The 14,520-nt window shown below is 41.7% G+C and overlaps 1 protein-coding gene across 1 annotated transcript in view; it reads right to left on the reverse strand.

Annotated features, from left to right (window-relative positions):
- Positions 1-14,520, reverse strand: part of TSPAN32 (tetraspanin 32) — a 110,253-nt gene that overhangs the window by 40,847 nt on the left and 54,886 nt on the right. The window contains exon 5 of the mRNA XM_025202125.1: positions 9,066-9,137. Within this exon, the coding sequence (XP_025057910.1) occupies positions 9,066-9,137 (72 nt within the window). The remainder of the gene's footprint in view (positions 1-9,065; positions 9,138-14,520) is intronic.

Below are 14,520 nucleotides of genomic sequence, written 5' to 3' on the forward strand. Positions count from 1 at the left end.
GCGGGGGCACTCACCCATTCAAGTCTGGATGAGTGGCATGGCTCAGGCAGCCAGGGGAGAGCGAGAACCTGTGCTCCGGGGAACCAGCCCTCATTGGCCTATGGCAGGCAGTGGGCAGTTTAAGGGAAGGATGCTGAGAGAAGTTCATCATTTGGTGTTTCCAAGAAGAAACCTGACCTGAGGCAGCAAGAAGGGGGAAGAACCCAGAGAAGCATCTCAGCACGCTGGACCCTCGGGAGCTGCAGAGGCTGAGACAAGCCCTGAGGAGAGATCAACCTTTTGCCCGAAGGAGATAAGTAAACGGGGAGAAAGGGGAAGGATGGGACCCTGTCCTCACAGAGCCTGAGCTGGCCATCCAGGGGAAGAATGCCTGTGGGAAGCAGTTGGGCCAACCCACCAAGGAAGGAGGGAGCAGGAGCAAACGAGAGCAGACTGGTTTGCTGGGGCAAGCAAGGACAGAGGTGACCTGAAACTGCCAGCATAAAGAAACAGAGTATATGCATCTTGCTGGCAAGTGAAGAACTGAGCAGGGACATGCTGCCAATAGCAGAATAGACCCAGAAAGGGAGGAGAAGAGACCCAAGGGAGGTACTGGTTAATTTTGAGTTCTAAAAGAATAGCATGAGAGAGGACCCAGCTAGGGCCTTACCTTTGATTGAAATCCCTTTGGATTAAAGAGCAGTAATAGCAAGAAAGAGGAGGGGAAGAACACTTCACCTGACAAGTTGATTTAAAGAAAGGAGGGAAGGTGCCTACAAGCCCCAAAGAGGAGAATTGAATAGGCCTGAGGCAGAGGCCTCAGGACCTACAAGGGAAAAACTCCAAGGAAGAGCAACAGGGCTGAGTGATGAGGAACTAGGATGAGCTATCGCGAGCTGAAGATCAGAGAGAGAGAGAGAGAGAGGCCTGGGCAGTCTCTGCTCATCATCCATGGAGAACAGTGCCCATGCACCTGAGAGAACAGGGACAGGGTATTGGGCATGTTGGAGCCCTGCAGAAGATCTGTGATAGGACCAGACAGACGTACAGGCCAGAACATACATCCTCCCGGACACAATGTTCATCAAGGCATGGCAGGAGAGTGTGGGGGGGATATACTGTGGTCCAAATAACTTGGCATGGTTCCAAGGACAGAAAATACTACTCGCTCACAGTCAATGCTGAGCAAAAGAAAGAAGGGGCACAATCTGCGACATGAACAGTTGAAAGCTTAATGCTAGCTGCGCCACTCATTTCCCTCACAAGAGCTGTAAAACCTGGACAGACAGAATAAGGAGGATGCCTGGAAGGACTTGCAAGAGATGCTCAGTGACCTTGGGTGGGGAAATCTGCATTTAGTTTGTTTTCTCCTCATCTTTGCTTGCTCTTTGATCTAAGCTGTTAAAAACCTGCTTGACTGCAACAAAAACAAAAAACCATCCCGATTACAGTTTTATTTCTGCTGACTCATCCCATTATTCTACATGGCCACACTTTCTTGAGCTCTTGTTTCTAAGTTAGTGCCAATAAGGGAAAAGAAGGTCATGACACAGCACTGACATCTCTTTGTTTTTTGGGGGTTTTTCGTTTTGTTTTTTTTTGCTGAACAATCCAAGACAAACTGATATTTTGGTGGTTAATGACAGCCTCTGGCTAAACTGTTCCTTTTCATAGCACTGCCCTTCAAAGCAAGCTTTTCAAACTTTTTCCAGAGGGGAGGCTTTAGAAACAGGACTTAAATGGTAAATTAATAACAAATGTTGGTAGTTAACACACAAGGGAGCATACACACAGCTCTTTACAGGAACTGATCTGGCATAAAGCAACTTGTTTTCTGAAAAGGAGACTCAATTCTCTGACTTTTGGAATCAGGATTTCTGAACGTGGCTCCAAACCACGATATAACTTCATGCTTATGGTAAAGTGCCACAGCTACTCAGTTATGGAAACACATGCAAAATAAAGGTGGTCTTTACTAGTTTCCCTTATGCTAGTTTCCTTTTGTTAATTTTAGTGCATTAGCAGTATAACTCATCAGACAGCGTCTTGCCGCTTCTATGTCTCAATGCTCAGCAAAACACAATGAGGCACCCGGCATCTCTTGTGTACTGATCCAGGTAGACCAAAAGAAAATAGGGATCATGTATTTGCCTTCCATCTCTGAATAGCCATCCCTATAATAGATCACAAGTGGGGAAAAGTCTTTGATTTTCTCAGCTCTGAACTAGAATTTCAGAGGGGTTCTATGACTGGGACAGTAGAGGTAGAGCAGGTTAAAGTGGAAGTGAAATACTGTAGTAAAGTTACATGTGGAGGTTGAGGACTGGGTGGATTTGGGAGGGGATGCAAAATTAAGCTATATTTGGAAATGTCAAAGTCTCACAAGTCCCTTGGGGTCACTCAGCACCCAGGCTAGCAATTTACCACCTGCAGTTATGGGAAAGGGCTATGAAGTTCACTAAGAAGCTAACACACTGTGGGGTGGAACCTTTGGAGTTTAATTATCTATGCAAATCAGAATCCCTGGCTACACACCATCATTAACAAAGCACTGCAGCACACTATTTGCCCATCTTGAAACAAAACTGAGAATTTAAGTTTTCCTGTTCTGCACTGGGACTAATCTGAGACCTTCTGAAGGTTTTGTTTTTTGTAACAAAACCTAAGACAGACAGACTGCAAGTTAGCAGCATAATTAGAAATGGGTGATGAGGGTAGCAGCCCCAGACACTGAGTTAGAGGGGACCCAAGAACAGCAGCTGCCCTGGTCACCAAAGTTGCCACTGCCACTGGCCCAGGCATTGCCACTGCTACCCAGGGTGCAAAACTTTGTAGTTAAGCCTCTGCCCCAGGTAGTCAATAAACTAGTGGATTGTGACGTGAGAAATACATGTTTAAGTTCCTGGTTTTAGTCAATATTAAAGTATATGAACTACTGGGCTACTTCCCATTCAGTGCTGTGATACGTCTCTCTTGTTTCGACCAGAATTTTCATCCTGGACCTGAGAAAATGTTTCCAAAATTCCCAAGGAGAAATTTTTAGTTTTAACAAATTTGAAGGAAAATCAAAGCCAAACTTAAAAGGTAAATGGAATAAAATGCCATATGGGTTTACCAAAATCAGATCATGCCAGACTAACTTGATAATTTGATAACTGATTTTCTAAAGACGGGAAACTGAGGTCAAGCTAATCTAGGTGGACTTCAGACAAGCACTCAATATAGAGGCAGATTGGAACAGTTAGTTATCCTGGAGAAGATGGGGATTAGTGCAAAAATTGTAAGGAGAGCAAGGAAATGGTTAAAAGAGAAATGGCAATAGTCTGTGAAACTATTGGGCAGATGGTAGATTACTGGTGAAGTGTCTCAAAGATTGGTCCTGGAACCAATTTTATTTATTATTTTCATTAAGTGTATGCTAATGAAATTTGCTGGTTACATAACATTTTGGGAGGCATTGTCAAAGAGAAGAAACTGGGGTATCAGACAGAATGATATTAAAGACTAGAGAATTGGAAAGTGAATAGCACAGGTTCAATCAAGACCATGCATTTAGGCAGAAATAACAGGCATTTCTGATATGAAATGGGTGCTCATTAATTGAAAATAATTGTATAGGAGATGGTAAACTTTGAGCTACCAACACAATACAGTCATTAAAAGGTTAAAAGAATATACCAAGCAACATATTGTCAGTAGACATAGGGAAGCATTAATGTGAATGCCAGTGTGCAAGGCACAAGTGAAACCTCACAGGGAATATTGTGTACAATTTGTCACCCATATTCAAACTGGAACAGGTGCAGACAATACAGGAAATGGAAAGCCCATCTTACTGAAAGAGGTTAGCTTATTTAACCTAGTACCAAAAATGTTGAGAGGGGCTTCAATTCCTTTCTATAAATATATCCAGGAAATGAACACCAGGAAAGAAAAAGAACTACGTAAGCTAAAGGACAATGCTGACCTAAGAACAAATGGTTATAAACTGGCCAAGAATAAATTTAGACTGCAAATTAGAAGCTTTCTAACCAACAGTGGTGTGAGGTTGTGGAATAGCCCTCTAGTAGTTCTTGTTGTTGTTTGTAGGGTGGAACCTTACTGTTTTTAATGTGGAGCTTGACTAGTTTATAAAATGGACTATATGATGTGGTTTCCTGCAATAGCAGGAAATAGACTCTTTACCCATGATATCCTTCCAGTCTTCTGTCCTTCAATTCTAAAACCTTCAGTGAAAGTCTATTTTGTTGAGAAGTCCCTGACCAGCTCTGATATTTGTGTCTTAAGCCTCTAACCCCTTTATCTAGGGGACAGACTACAGGAAGTCACAAGTGTACTAAGTTGCAGCTTTGGCACCTATCATTATAGTGTTAAAGATTTGGTCAAGTCTGGTTTAAAGTACCATAGGTAACTACTGTCCATCCTTTAGATAGCTATAGAAGAGATGTAAGCAGATAGCTGACATAACAACAGCCTCCAAATCAAAGCCCAGGCACACGTACCACTACTCACATGCAAAGCGGCTGAAGAATTTGAATCATACTGGCACAAAAAGCTTTGCTGGGTACTTTTTTGGAGTGAGTGTGGACATGTGGAAGAGACACAGATAGGTCTCATGGTAAAAGAAGAAAGCTCCTGTATAGCCTGGACCAGAACCAGGTGTTGCTGAGAAACAACTGAGAGAGCTTACTGGCTGAAAGAGCCTTAGTATTGTGAATAAAGAAACTGCCAGGCTTGTTTGATTCCTCCTGTTTTCAAAGAAGCAGGACTTTGTACATTCTTGCAAATAAATAGAACTGGATCAAGGATACCCCTGTTCATCAACAGTTTCACCTTCCAACTAGAACTGCCTTGAAAACTTCCAATTTTGAGATTAGAAAGAATGCCACTTATCCACTCTCTTCTTTATTAAACCTGGTCAAACCCTTAAAAGTAGTATACAGGGATGCTATCCCTGCATAATGAAAGCCATATAGCCACCCAGAGATTTCAGAGATCTCTAAAATCCAGTGGAAAATGGGCCTGTATAGACCACTCTAAAAAATGGGTCTATATACTGTACTCTGTATGGAGAGATTTCAAAAGGAAGGTGCATGAGGGGAAGATTGAGAGTTCATCTCTCTTCCTAGCAGACTTTCCCTCATCTTGTTGCATAGAAAGAAGAGCAGCCACATGCCATCTATAGTAGCAGAACTCTGACATACTTCTTTCCTTTGCTTTCATGTTTCCTCCTTTAAATTTCTTTTCTCTTGAAGTTGGACAACTTTTGTCTCATCAGTCATAATTAAGTCATCCTGATTTCCAGACATGAAGAGCTCGGATTTATTAGGCTCTCATATTTCAACAATCTTTAGCACATAGCATTGCTTCCCAATGGCTTAATTGCCATTGATCATTCAATCATGGCATCTACAATAAGTACTAAAGAGGCTGCATACAGAATATTGGAATTTGAAGGATTCTTACTGGAACTTATCCCAGCAGTTTAGTTACTTGTATTTTCTGCATTTTCTATAACAGCACTGAATATTCAGGGCAATTTTTTAAATTATGTCCTGTCTTCTTCCCCCTCACCCTCCACCCCACATCCACACTTAAAAGTATTCTTACATAAATATGTGAGAGTCTGCAGCCTAGAAAGGCTCACTGTAAGGCCCAGTGCCTCTCAAAACAATGCTGGAAAGTAATATGTAACAAAGACAGAATAAAAGCAATTATCTAGCTCTTTAGCATATATCAGACTCATTATTTTGCATTATGGCACAAGGAATGAAAGAGACATCAGATTGATCCAGAACATAGATAACTGAAGAATTAAAATGAGTATGACGCTCCCCTCCCCACCATTTTGGCTTTTTGCCAGAATATGATTCTTCACTGGAAATCGACATTTTATGTGGAAAAATCTGCATTCCAAGCTTGATTTCTCTCTGTGCATTAAAGCAGAGGCTGCAGCCCTTTGCTTGATGTTTACTGGAAGTGCAATCTCATCTAATTGCCAAAAGCACACACACACACTGGGCAAGGATAACATGTTAGCATCCAATACGCTTTTAATATTCTCTCATTGGGTAACTTTCTACCAGGATAAAAAAAATATATAAATGCACAACGGCATTTTTGCCTGCAAAATCAGTTCTTTTTGACAAGAGTGGAGAATCTGTTTAATGGTTAGTATCGGTTTACATATAATTTCAGATACAGAACAAGCTTGCAGAGTCTGTGCTCACTCAATTGCTGAAATAGGAAAACTCAGCCCGAAAAAAAATAGCTGGAGAAAGAGCTATCATTACCAAATAGGGGCAAGAGTGATGATTTCGGAATCCCTCCAGCCCTTGTTGAGGTGAGGAAAGCCATCAAGCAGATGAAGAATGACAAGGCATCTGTTAGCCAAGAGGTGTTGCGAAGGATCTTTCTGAAGTATGGATGCCCACCAAATTTTGTCACCATTTTCTGCCTGCTCCATGATGGTATGTGAGTGGTGGTTCTCAGTAATGGAGCTATCACAGATGCTGTGGAGGTTAAAATGGAAGTTAAGGAAGGCTGCGTCATCGCTCCAGCACTCTTTTCAACATTCCTTGCTGTCATGCTACATCTGACCACCAACAAGCTTCCAGCTGGAGTGCAGCTAGACTACCAAATGGATGGTAAGCTGTTTAACCTCAGCCAGTTCCAAGCCAAAACCAACACCACCCCAACCTCAATCATTGAACTCCAATACACTGATGATGCTGTAGCATGCTCTCTCAGCAGCAGACCCTTCAGGCAATCATCAACATCTTTTCCAAGGCATGCAAGAAAACGGGACTGATGCTTAACATTCAGAAGACTAAGGTCCTCCACCAACAAGCTCCTTATGAACAGTCCCCAGCTCTGGCAATCCAGATCCACAGTCAAACTCTGGACAACACTGAGTATTTCCTGTACCTCACAGGCCATCTCTTGCAGAAGGCTGACATTGATGAAGTAATCCAACATTGCCTCAAATGTGCAAGTGCAGCCTTTGGACACCTGAAGAAATGGGTGTTCAAAGATGAGATCATGAGATTTGAAACCAAGCTCATGGTTTATCAAGCAGTTGTGATCCCCACCTTGCTGTATGGAGCCGAGACATGGACAATGTACAGGAGACATCTAAAGTTGTTGGAGAAGTACCATCAACGTTGCCAGTGGAATATCCTCTGAATCCAGTGGGAAGACAGTTAGTGTCCTCCTGCAAGCAAACACCATGAGCATTGAGGCAATTATCACCTGATGTGGACTTCATTGGGCTGGCTGTGTCATCTCCAGACTCCTGAAGCAGGCTTTATTCTCCCAGCTCAGCCAAGGTGTACGCTTAAGAGGTGGGCAGAGAAACCCTTCCAGGATGTCCTCAAGGTCAACGTAAAAAAATGCAACATCAAATGTAAACTCATGGGAGACTATTGCCCAGGATATAGCTGACATGTAGGGAGGGCACAGGGGGGTGCGTGCCTCCCTTGAGATTGGCCACCACCAAAGCCACCACCGAATTCTTTGGCTGGTCGCTGCCCCCACCTCTTGCTGCTGACGCAGCCACCAATGACTGCGGGAGGTCCCTGTTCGCCGTTGTTGACAGTGCAGATAGTGGCTGCGGGTGGTCCCTGCTTGCTGCCTGCCACCCTTGCCCCCTGCTGCTGACACCGCAGCCAGTGGCTGCAGGTGGTCCCTGCTCTCTGCCACCAACACTGCTGGCGGTGGCTGTGGGCGGTCCCCGCTCATCACCATGGTGCCCCCCACAGTCGCAGGAGGCACCAGTCGATCATGGCCCAGGACTATACCAAATAGAGGAAGGCTGCTGCAAGGATCTCAGTACTTTGAAACCTCACAACAACAATGGAGATGGAAAAGCAGGAGTGGCAGAAACATCATGTTACAGATCAAATAAAGAATCCAGTGCCACCCACCCCACACAGAAACACATGTCCAAGTTCCAGTAGAGTCTGTCAATCCCAGATAGGCCTCATCAGACATCTTTGGACGAACAGATAAGACAATCATGGAAGACAATCATCCTCGACTGTGAGGGATTGCTGAAGAAGAGTAAGGTAGTTAGCTGCATTAGTTTGAAATCAAGCAGAACCCAGGACAGGCTGGCACCTCAGAGACTTTGTCTGTTCTGCCTTCTGTCATTACCAGGAAATTATTTTAGGTGAATTTGCCACAGGGTAACTTGTGGGAAATGTTGAAAAAGTCCTTTCATGGAGAATGTTACAGGTAAGAAAGAGATGGTTTTAACCTCACTGTAGCAGTGGGGAGATGTGTATTGTTATATTTGTATTAGACCACATTTGTTACAAATACGTATATTTAAAGGAGTCGCTTCTACCATGTGTCACACTGTTTCTCCTGAATGCCCCTTTTACCACTTTTAGCAATAGCTCTAAAAACTAACCCTGGTCCATTCATGCAACTCACACACCACTTAAGTACTTCATGGCTGACATTTTTTTTAATAAATGCACTGGATGTTTACCACCTGGAAAGCACTGCAGATACCAGAGACTACACTGGTTGTGATCTATCCTCAGTTTTTTGCACTCAACTCCCAGTTGACGTGAGTGAGGATTAGAGATGGTGGAAAGTTATTCCATTAAACATTGAAGACAAAAACGGTTTTCCAAAGGAAAACATCTTTGTATAAAATTTTGTTTCCTTGATTTTTTTAAAAACAAACTGCTTGAAGCAAAACAATTTGCTTTCATTTTGCTTTGGGTTGCAAATTTGTTTCAGATCATTTTAACAGCATTTCAATCTGCTTCCAAATCCTTTCTTCCCAGCCCCTGCCCCAAAGGGGGACTACTCCCTCCCCACTCAACCGTACAAGCAAACAAACAATTTAATACTTTTCCCCAAAAAGCCCCAGTGGAAATTCATGTGTAGACTGAAGGTATACCTCCTAGTCAAAAGCTGAATTCCACTGACCGAATTTACAAAACATGAATTTGACGCACAGCCTATTAAAAGGGTGGCTTAATTTCCACCAGCTGTTTGACTTTTGGTAGCAGTAATTGCCACATCACTATATGATGATGAATTCTTGGTCTTTCCTAGAAAATAAGCCTTACCTCTGTATTGCTGTATCTCCAGAATGCAGCTAGTATCAGTCCACAGAATACAATAGCAAAACAGAAGAATCCCTGAGGATAGAGATTAACACGTTAGCTATAGCATTTCTTCTCAGGACAGAAAATATTTATGCAAAAACAAAGTAAGACATTGCTAATTATGCTAGTTTTAATGCAAGTAATGTATTGATTTAATATAAGTAGTGTTAATAGTTGACATACTTAAACAACCCTCAAAATATTAGTTAGCAACACAACGGTTTCAGATATTCTGACAGGGACCCCCAATTATACTGTGACTTTAAAAAGTGTTTAGCAAAAAAACAGGCTATGTGCTACAAAGTTGTTAGTCTGTTTGATTCCAGTCCTGGAAAAAAGTGAAGGTAAGAAATTAGATTTTAAAAGTGTGATACTGATGTGAGACTAGGCAAGAAAGTACATTCTTACATAAGAGATACAAACATCTTAAGGGTTCAAAGCTTCTCTCCTGACTTTAGAGAGAAAAAACACAAGAAAAATTTAGTCTTGCTAGTAGTGGAAAGCCGGAGATTATGAAGAGGGAGCTATATGTAATTCTGGTTTGTGCTTCAGAGTTGCTCACCAGGTACCAATTACACTGCCAAGTTGCCTTTCTGCACAGTGCAACTGGAAGTAATAGGATGGCATATGAGAAAATCAGAGTAGAAACTGCCTCTGAAATAGAAAATATTTAGAAAATTTACACATAATTTCCTGGATTTTGAACATCCTTGGCCTGAACTATTTTAATACTTTAATACCAGGAGGGGAGTCCATACATTCTTGGAGGTTTTGTTCTGAGAACAGGACTCTGTGTGTGTGCGCGCGCACATGTGTGTGCACGCGTGTGTGCGCGCGCATGTGTTTCTGAATGCTCTCAGTGTTGCACTGTTAACCTCTGCCTATTTGGTTATATTCAAAACACAGAAACACAGGCAAAGTCTTGATTTTTCCATCTAGAGACTGAAAATTATACTACTGATGACAAGATGAGGGCAGATTGTATGCTGTCCATCTGTTGAGTACATACCCAGTCTTTCCCTTTTGCTTTTAGAGTATTACAAGCTTATTTTTCTTTGATAAAATGCCCTTTTTGTATATAACAAATGAAGGAATTATATTTATTGTTGAAAATCCAAATAATCAGTTTTCTGTTTTATGACAAAAACTTTGAACACTCTGCAGAAACTTGAATCAAAATGAAAAATACTATTTTTTCATCCTAGTGTGCAATGTGACGTAATCATCACATTGATACCTAACAGTCTTTAATGCTCTTTGTTGTTTATCCCAGTGGTGCTCAAACTTTTTGCCTTGTGAGGCAGATGGGCAGTGCTCCATATGTCTGTGGACCTGATTCTGTGAGTGCAGCAGGGCCTGATTTGGTTGGCTGGAGGGGGGCAGAGTGCAGCCTGGCCCTGATCCATCCATGCAGGGGGAAGCGGGTATGGCCTGGCCCTGATCATGCAGTGCTTGGTAATTTGGCAGCCGGGGCAGAGTGGTAGTATTATTAATTGCCACTCCTCCCCTGCCACCAAATTTCCCTACCCATAGGGAGCCCCATGGGCCAAATATTATAGCTCTGTGGGATGGATCTGGCCCATAGTCGAGTTGTTGATCACTGCTGGTTTATTCCAAGGCCCCTGAGAAATGCTAATTTAATTGTGTGATTGGGAGATGATGAATTTTATCCTGAGTCCATCAGCTGGAGACCTCCTTCTATATAAGCAAGCTGAGAACCATATGGTGCAGCCCCTTGCAGAACTGTACCATGTGGCTGTTAGCCTGCCCAGGTGCGGAGGCCTCCAACCATGTCAACAGGCTGGAAACCATACCTGGCGGTTGGGCTCACGGGCCCCCTACTTGTTGGCACCTAAAGCTCCCCCATGCCGTGTCTAAAGCTCCTCTATCCCCAGTTGCAATGCTGTGGACCTGGGAGATTGGGGATGCTTCCCTGCCAGCTGGTAAGCTTAAAGCCCTACCATAGAGCCAACATGGGGCTGAATGGCAGGGTTCTACCTGGCCACATGTTTAATTTAAGACATGATGGAAACCTAATGTTCCACAATGTGGAACATTTTTGTGGCTTGCGTCTCCTTTTCTCATGCCATGAATTGCCTGAATGTATGGCAGGGTTACTATATATGTCATGATTAACAAATTCATCGTGTCATAAGTGTAATGTCTGCCAGAGTCTAAAGAAAAGTTTCAATTTCAGGTTACCAATTTAAGTAAGAAGATAAACATTGCAGACTTTAAGATCTGAAGTTTGCTAGAGCCAGCAACTTGACATTACTGAGCTAGCCTTTAATAATTTGCCAGTTGATTTTAAAATGTTTTAGCTGTCAAAAAATTCCGTCCAGCCTTTGAGTCTTGTCTTCTTATTCTAGCCTTCTGATCCAATGTTATTAGACCATGAGTTTTCTACTCTTCCAAGCCACTATTCTTCCTTGAATGCATAACAGCCCCAAACTATATAGATATAACGGAGCAGTTTTTTTCTCTTTCAGAATCAATACTTTTTATTTTTGTGGCAAATGGATTTAACTACCAGTGGTTAGTCAACCAGTTTACATGTTTGTTACAACCCAAGGAACATTTTTCAACAGATGGAGTTTTCATCATTTGTTTTTATGATTTACCTGTATAAGTAAAAATAAAAGGTTATAAGTATCAGGCTAGACTCTCCAAGTCACTTAATTAACTTTGTGTAGGACTGGAATCCTTTACCACATAGAAGATTTTCCCTTCACACATTGATACTGGCAGGTTTAAAACTGAACTCTTGTATGACCAATGTAAAAGGTGCATATCACTAAGGAGCAACTCCAAAAATGGGCTTGAAGGTAACGCTGTCTGGTTGGCTATTACTAAGGCAATCTATAGCTGAGGCCTAGAAAAGCTTGGGGTCATGTTTCATGATTTTTGTTAAATTGGTCATACAAGGTTCAATTTTAAACCTGCCAACATCAGTGTGTCCATGCATGTCAACTATCCACTCATTTGCCTGGCTAGTGTAGTACGGCTGCATATGGTAAAAAGTGGTAATGGGAGTGGCCTCTGATATCAGGAAAAAGCAGCATCTCTATTTCCCTTGTTAGAATTGGAGCCAATTTGACCAGTGGATACTGCACAAACATTTGTCTATTTTTCCTGTGAACCTTTCCGGTCCAGGGATGGGCAGAAAAGGTAGAACATGTGCACTATTACTGACAATATTTTATCTTCTCCATAGCGACTGTCTGATATCACAGACTGATTTTCTAGTTGGACTCCAATAAGTAGATGAAATATTACAAAGAAACCCCAAAGGCTTATAACTATGAACAAATACACATTCTATCACATATCAATACAAGGAGTTATGGGATAAGATCACTTGAAGAATGAGGTTTGGTAACTCTTCCAGGAACCAGACACCAAAAACTCCATTCCTTTGTATTCTTTAACAGAGGTCCAAGAAAACTTGGCCAGGACCCACACGTATGCCCCTCTGCCAGAAAAAACCAAGGGTGGGGATCACAGCAGCTGCTGATCTCTTTTGCTTTTTGACAGCTGCTGCAAGAACAGTAACAAGAAGAATTACAGGGTTGAATGCAAGAGGAATGATATCATAGCTCAGCCACAGGGCAAAAGAAAATACTGACCCTTTATTACTAATCTCTTTAAACAGAAGATTCTCTACTGTGTTCCCACAGCTACATCCAGGCAGCACGTTTGAGAACCAGACCCTATTTCACCTATTAGGCACTCAGCTGTGCATAGATACTTAACTGCAATCCTATTCCACCCTCTTTGAATCCCTGAAATATATATATATATATATATATATGCATTTACGTTTGTGGAACACTGGCACAAAGCTTTAGTCTTAAGTCACGGATAAACAGAGAAGTCCCACCCATGTTTTTATATTAACATTTTTTTAGGAACTCCAGCAGCATTGAAGAGGATCATGCTTAGGTACCTAACTGGTGGGACAACAACTGGCCTGGACTGCCTAGTGGTGGACATTTTCGTGTCCAGAAAGTGCAAAAGAATTGGGGTCAGAAATGAAACCTAGAAAGCAGGTGAAGTTTTTTTTGTGAATTTTCAAGACTCATCAGATCACTGCTAACTAGAATAGGTCAATTTTTTCATGCCTTTGTTTTCTCTCCCTAAGAACTATGAAAAATTGCTGACATTATGATAAACCATATCTTTTTTTTTTTACTGAACTTTTCCATAACAAGCCATGTGAAAAAAGTGTTTCAAAACATTTTGATGAGGACTTTGAAAGTTATTTCACAAAAAGATTCAATGAACACCATAAGAACCTCCAAAATGGGTCAGTTGAACCCTGGAAAATGGAAAACAACAATAGCAAAATTCATCATAAAATGTTTCCATTCTCCAGCCGGACCCAACTACATTGTTTGCCGTCTTTTCCCAATGTCAGAGTACCCAGTCATTGAAAACCCTTCTCAGCATCCCCCAGCAAGCTGACCCACTTCTTTGCGCTTTAGCGTCTGCTCTACTTGGCCTTTTATTCCACCCAGTTTGTATACAAATCCTGAAATACACTCCCTATTGGGAGATCTCCCTGCATCCAGCATATAATATATAATTATATGGCTCCTAGAAGTACTTATAAATGAATTATAGGCTGCCTATTGTGGTGGGGGAAATCTCCCTAAGGTTTGTTGTCTAGCTGTAATTTGATTGACAGACAACGCGGGTAAAGAAAGACAGCTGTTTATTTGCTCGAGCAAAGACCATAAAGCCAGCAAAAGGCAAAATGGCCCCCCCTAAGGGTGAGGTGATCTTTTATACTTATTACAACAAGGCAAGACTTCATGGTTAACAAAAAAAGCAATACTTGGGCGGTGCTTTTTAAATCTTTGTAACAGCATATTTCTATTAAGCTGAACTAGCACTTTTTTAAAAGCTAAAAGTTAAGTAACAGTAACATTATAATATGTTAGCAAAACCTTACACAGTAGTAGATATTTCTCAAGGACCCAACCACTGCACCCAGAACAATGGTTTCCCTGTCTTATCTTACTTCTTGCTGTAGCTGATTTTTCAGCACACAGACACAGAGATACTTGCTGCTTTTAACTCAGAAAATGTTTAATACAGTTAAAATGATTACTTGACACAAGCAAAGGCTTAGCTATCAATCTGCCTTGTGGTCAGCTGCATTGCTAGGCCACAGGTCATGCCTTGTATTCAGCTGTAAAGCTAATACTTCCTAATAATCTAAATTATTGTAAACCTAACAGTATGCTTATCAGAAAACTATTCTATTTCAGGGTAATAACAAACCTGCGCACTACAAATCCTCCCTTTGTTCCAATTTTTCAGGAGAAATTTTGGAACACACTTTTAGGTATTTAACTTCTTGTGGGGTTAGGTTTTGATGATTGATGCTGGATATTTGTACAAACTGACCATA

Source organism: Alligator sinensis, unplaced genomic scaffold (genome assembly GCF_000455745.1).
Source record: "Alligator sinensis unplaced genomic scaffold, ASM45574v1 scaffold983_1, whole genome shotgun sequence".
In the NCBI taxonomy this organism is placed as follows: domain Eukaryota; kingdom Metazoa; phylum Chordata; order Crocodylia; family Alligatoridae; genus Alligator; species Alligator sinensis.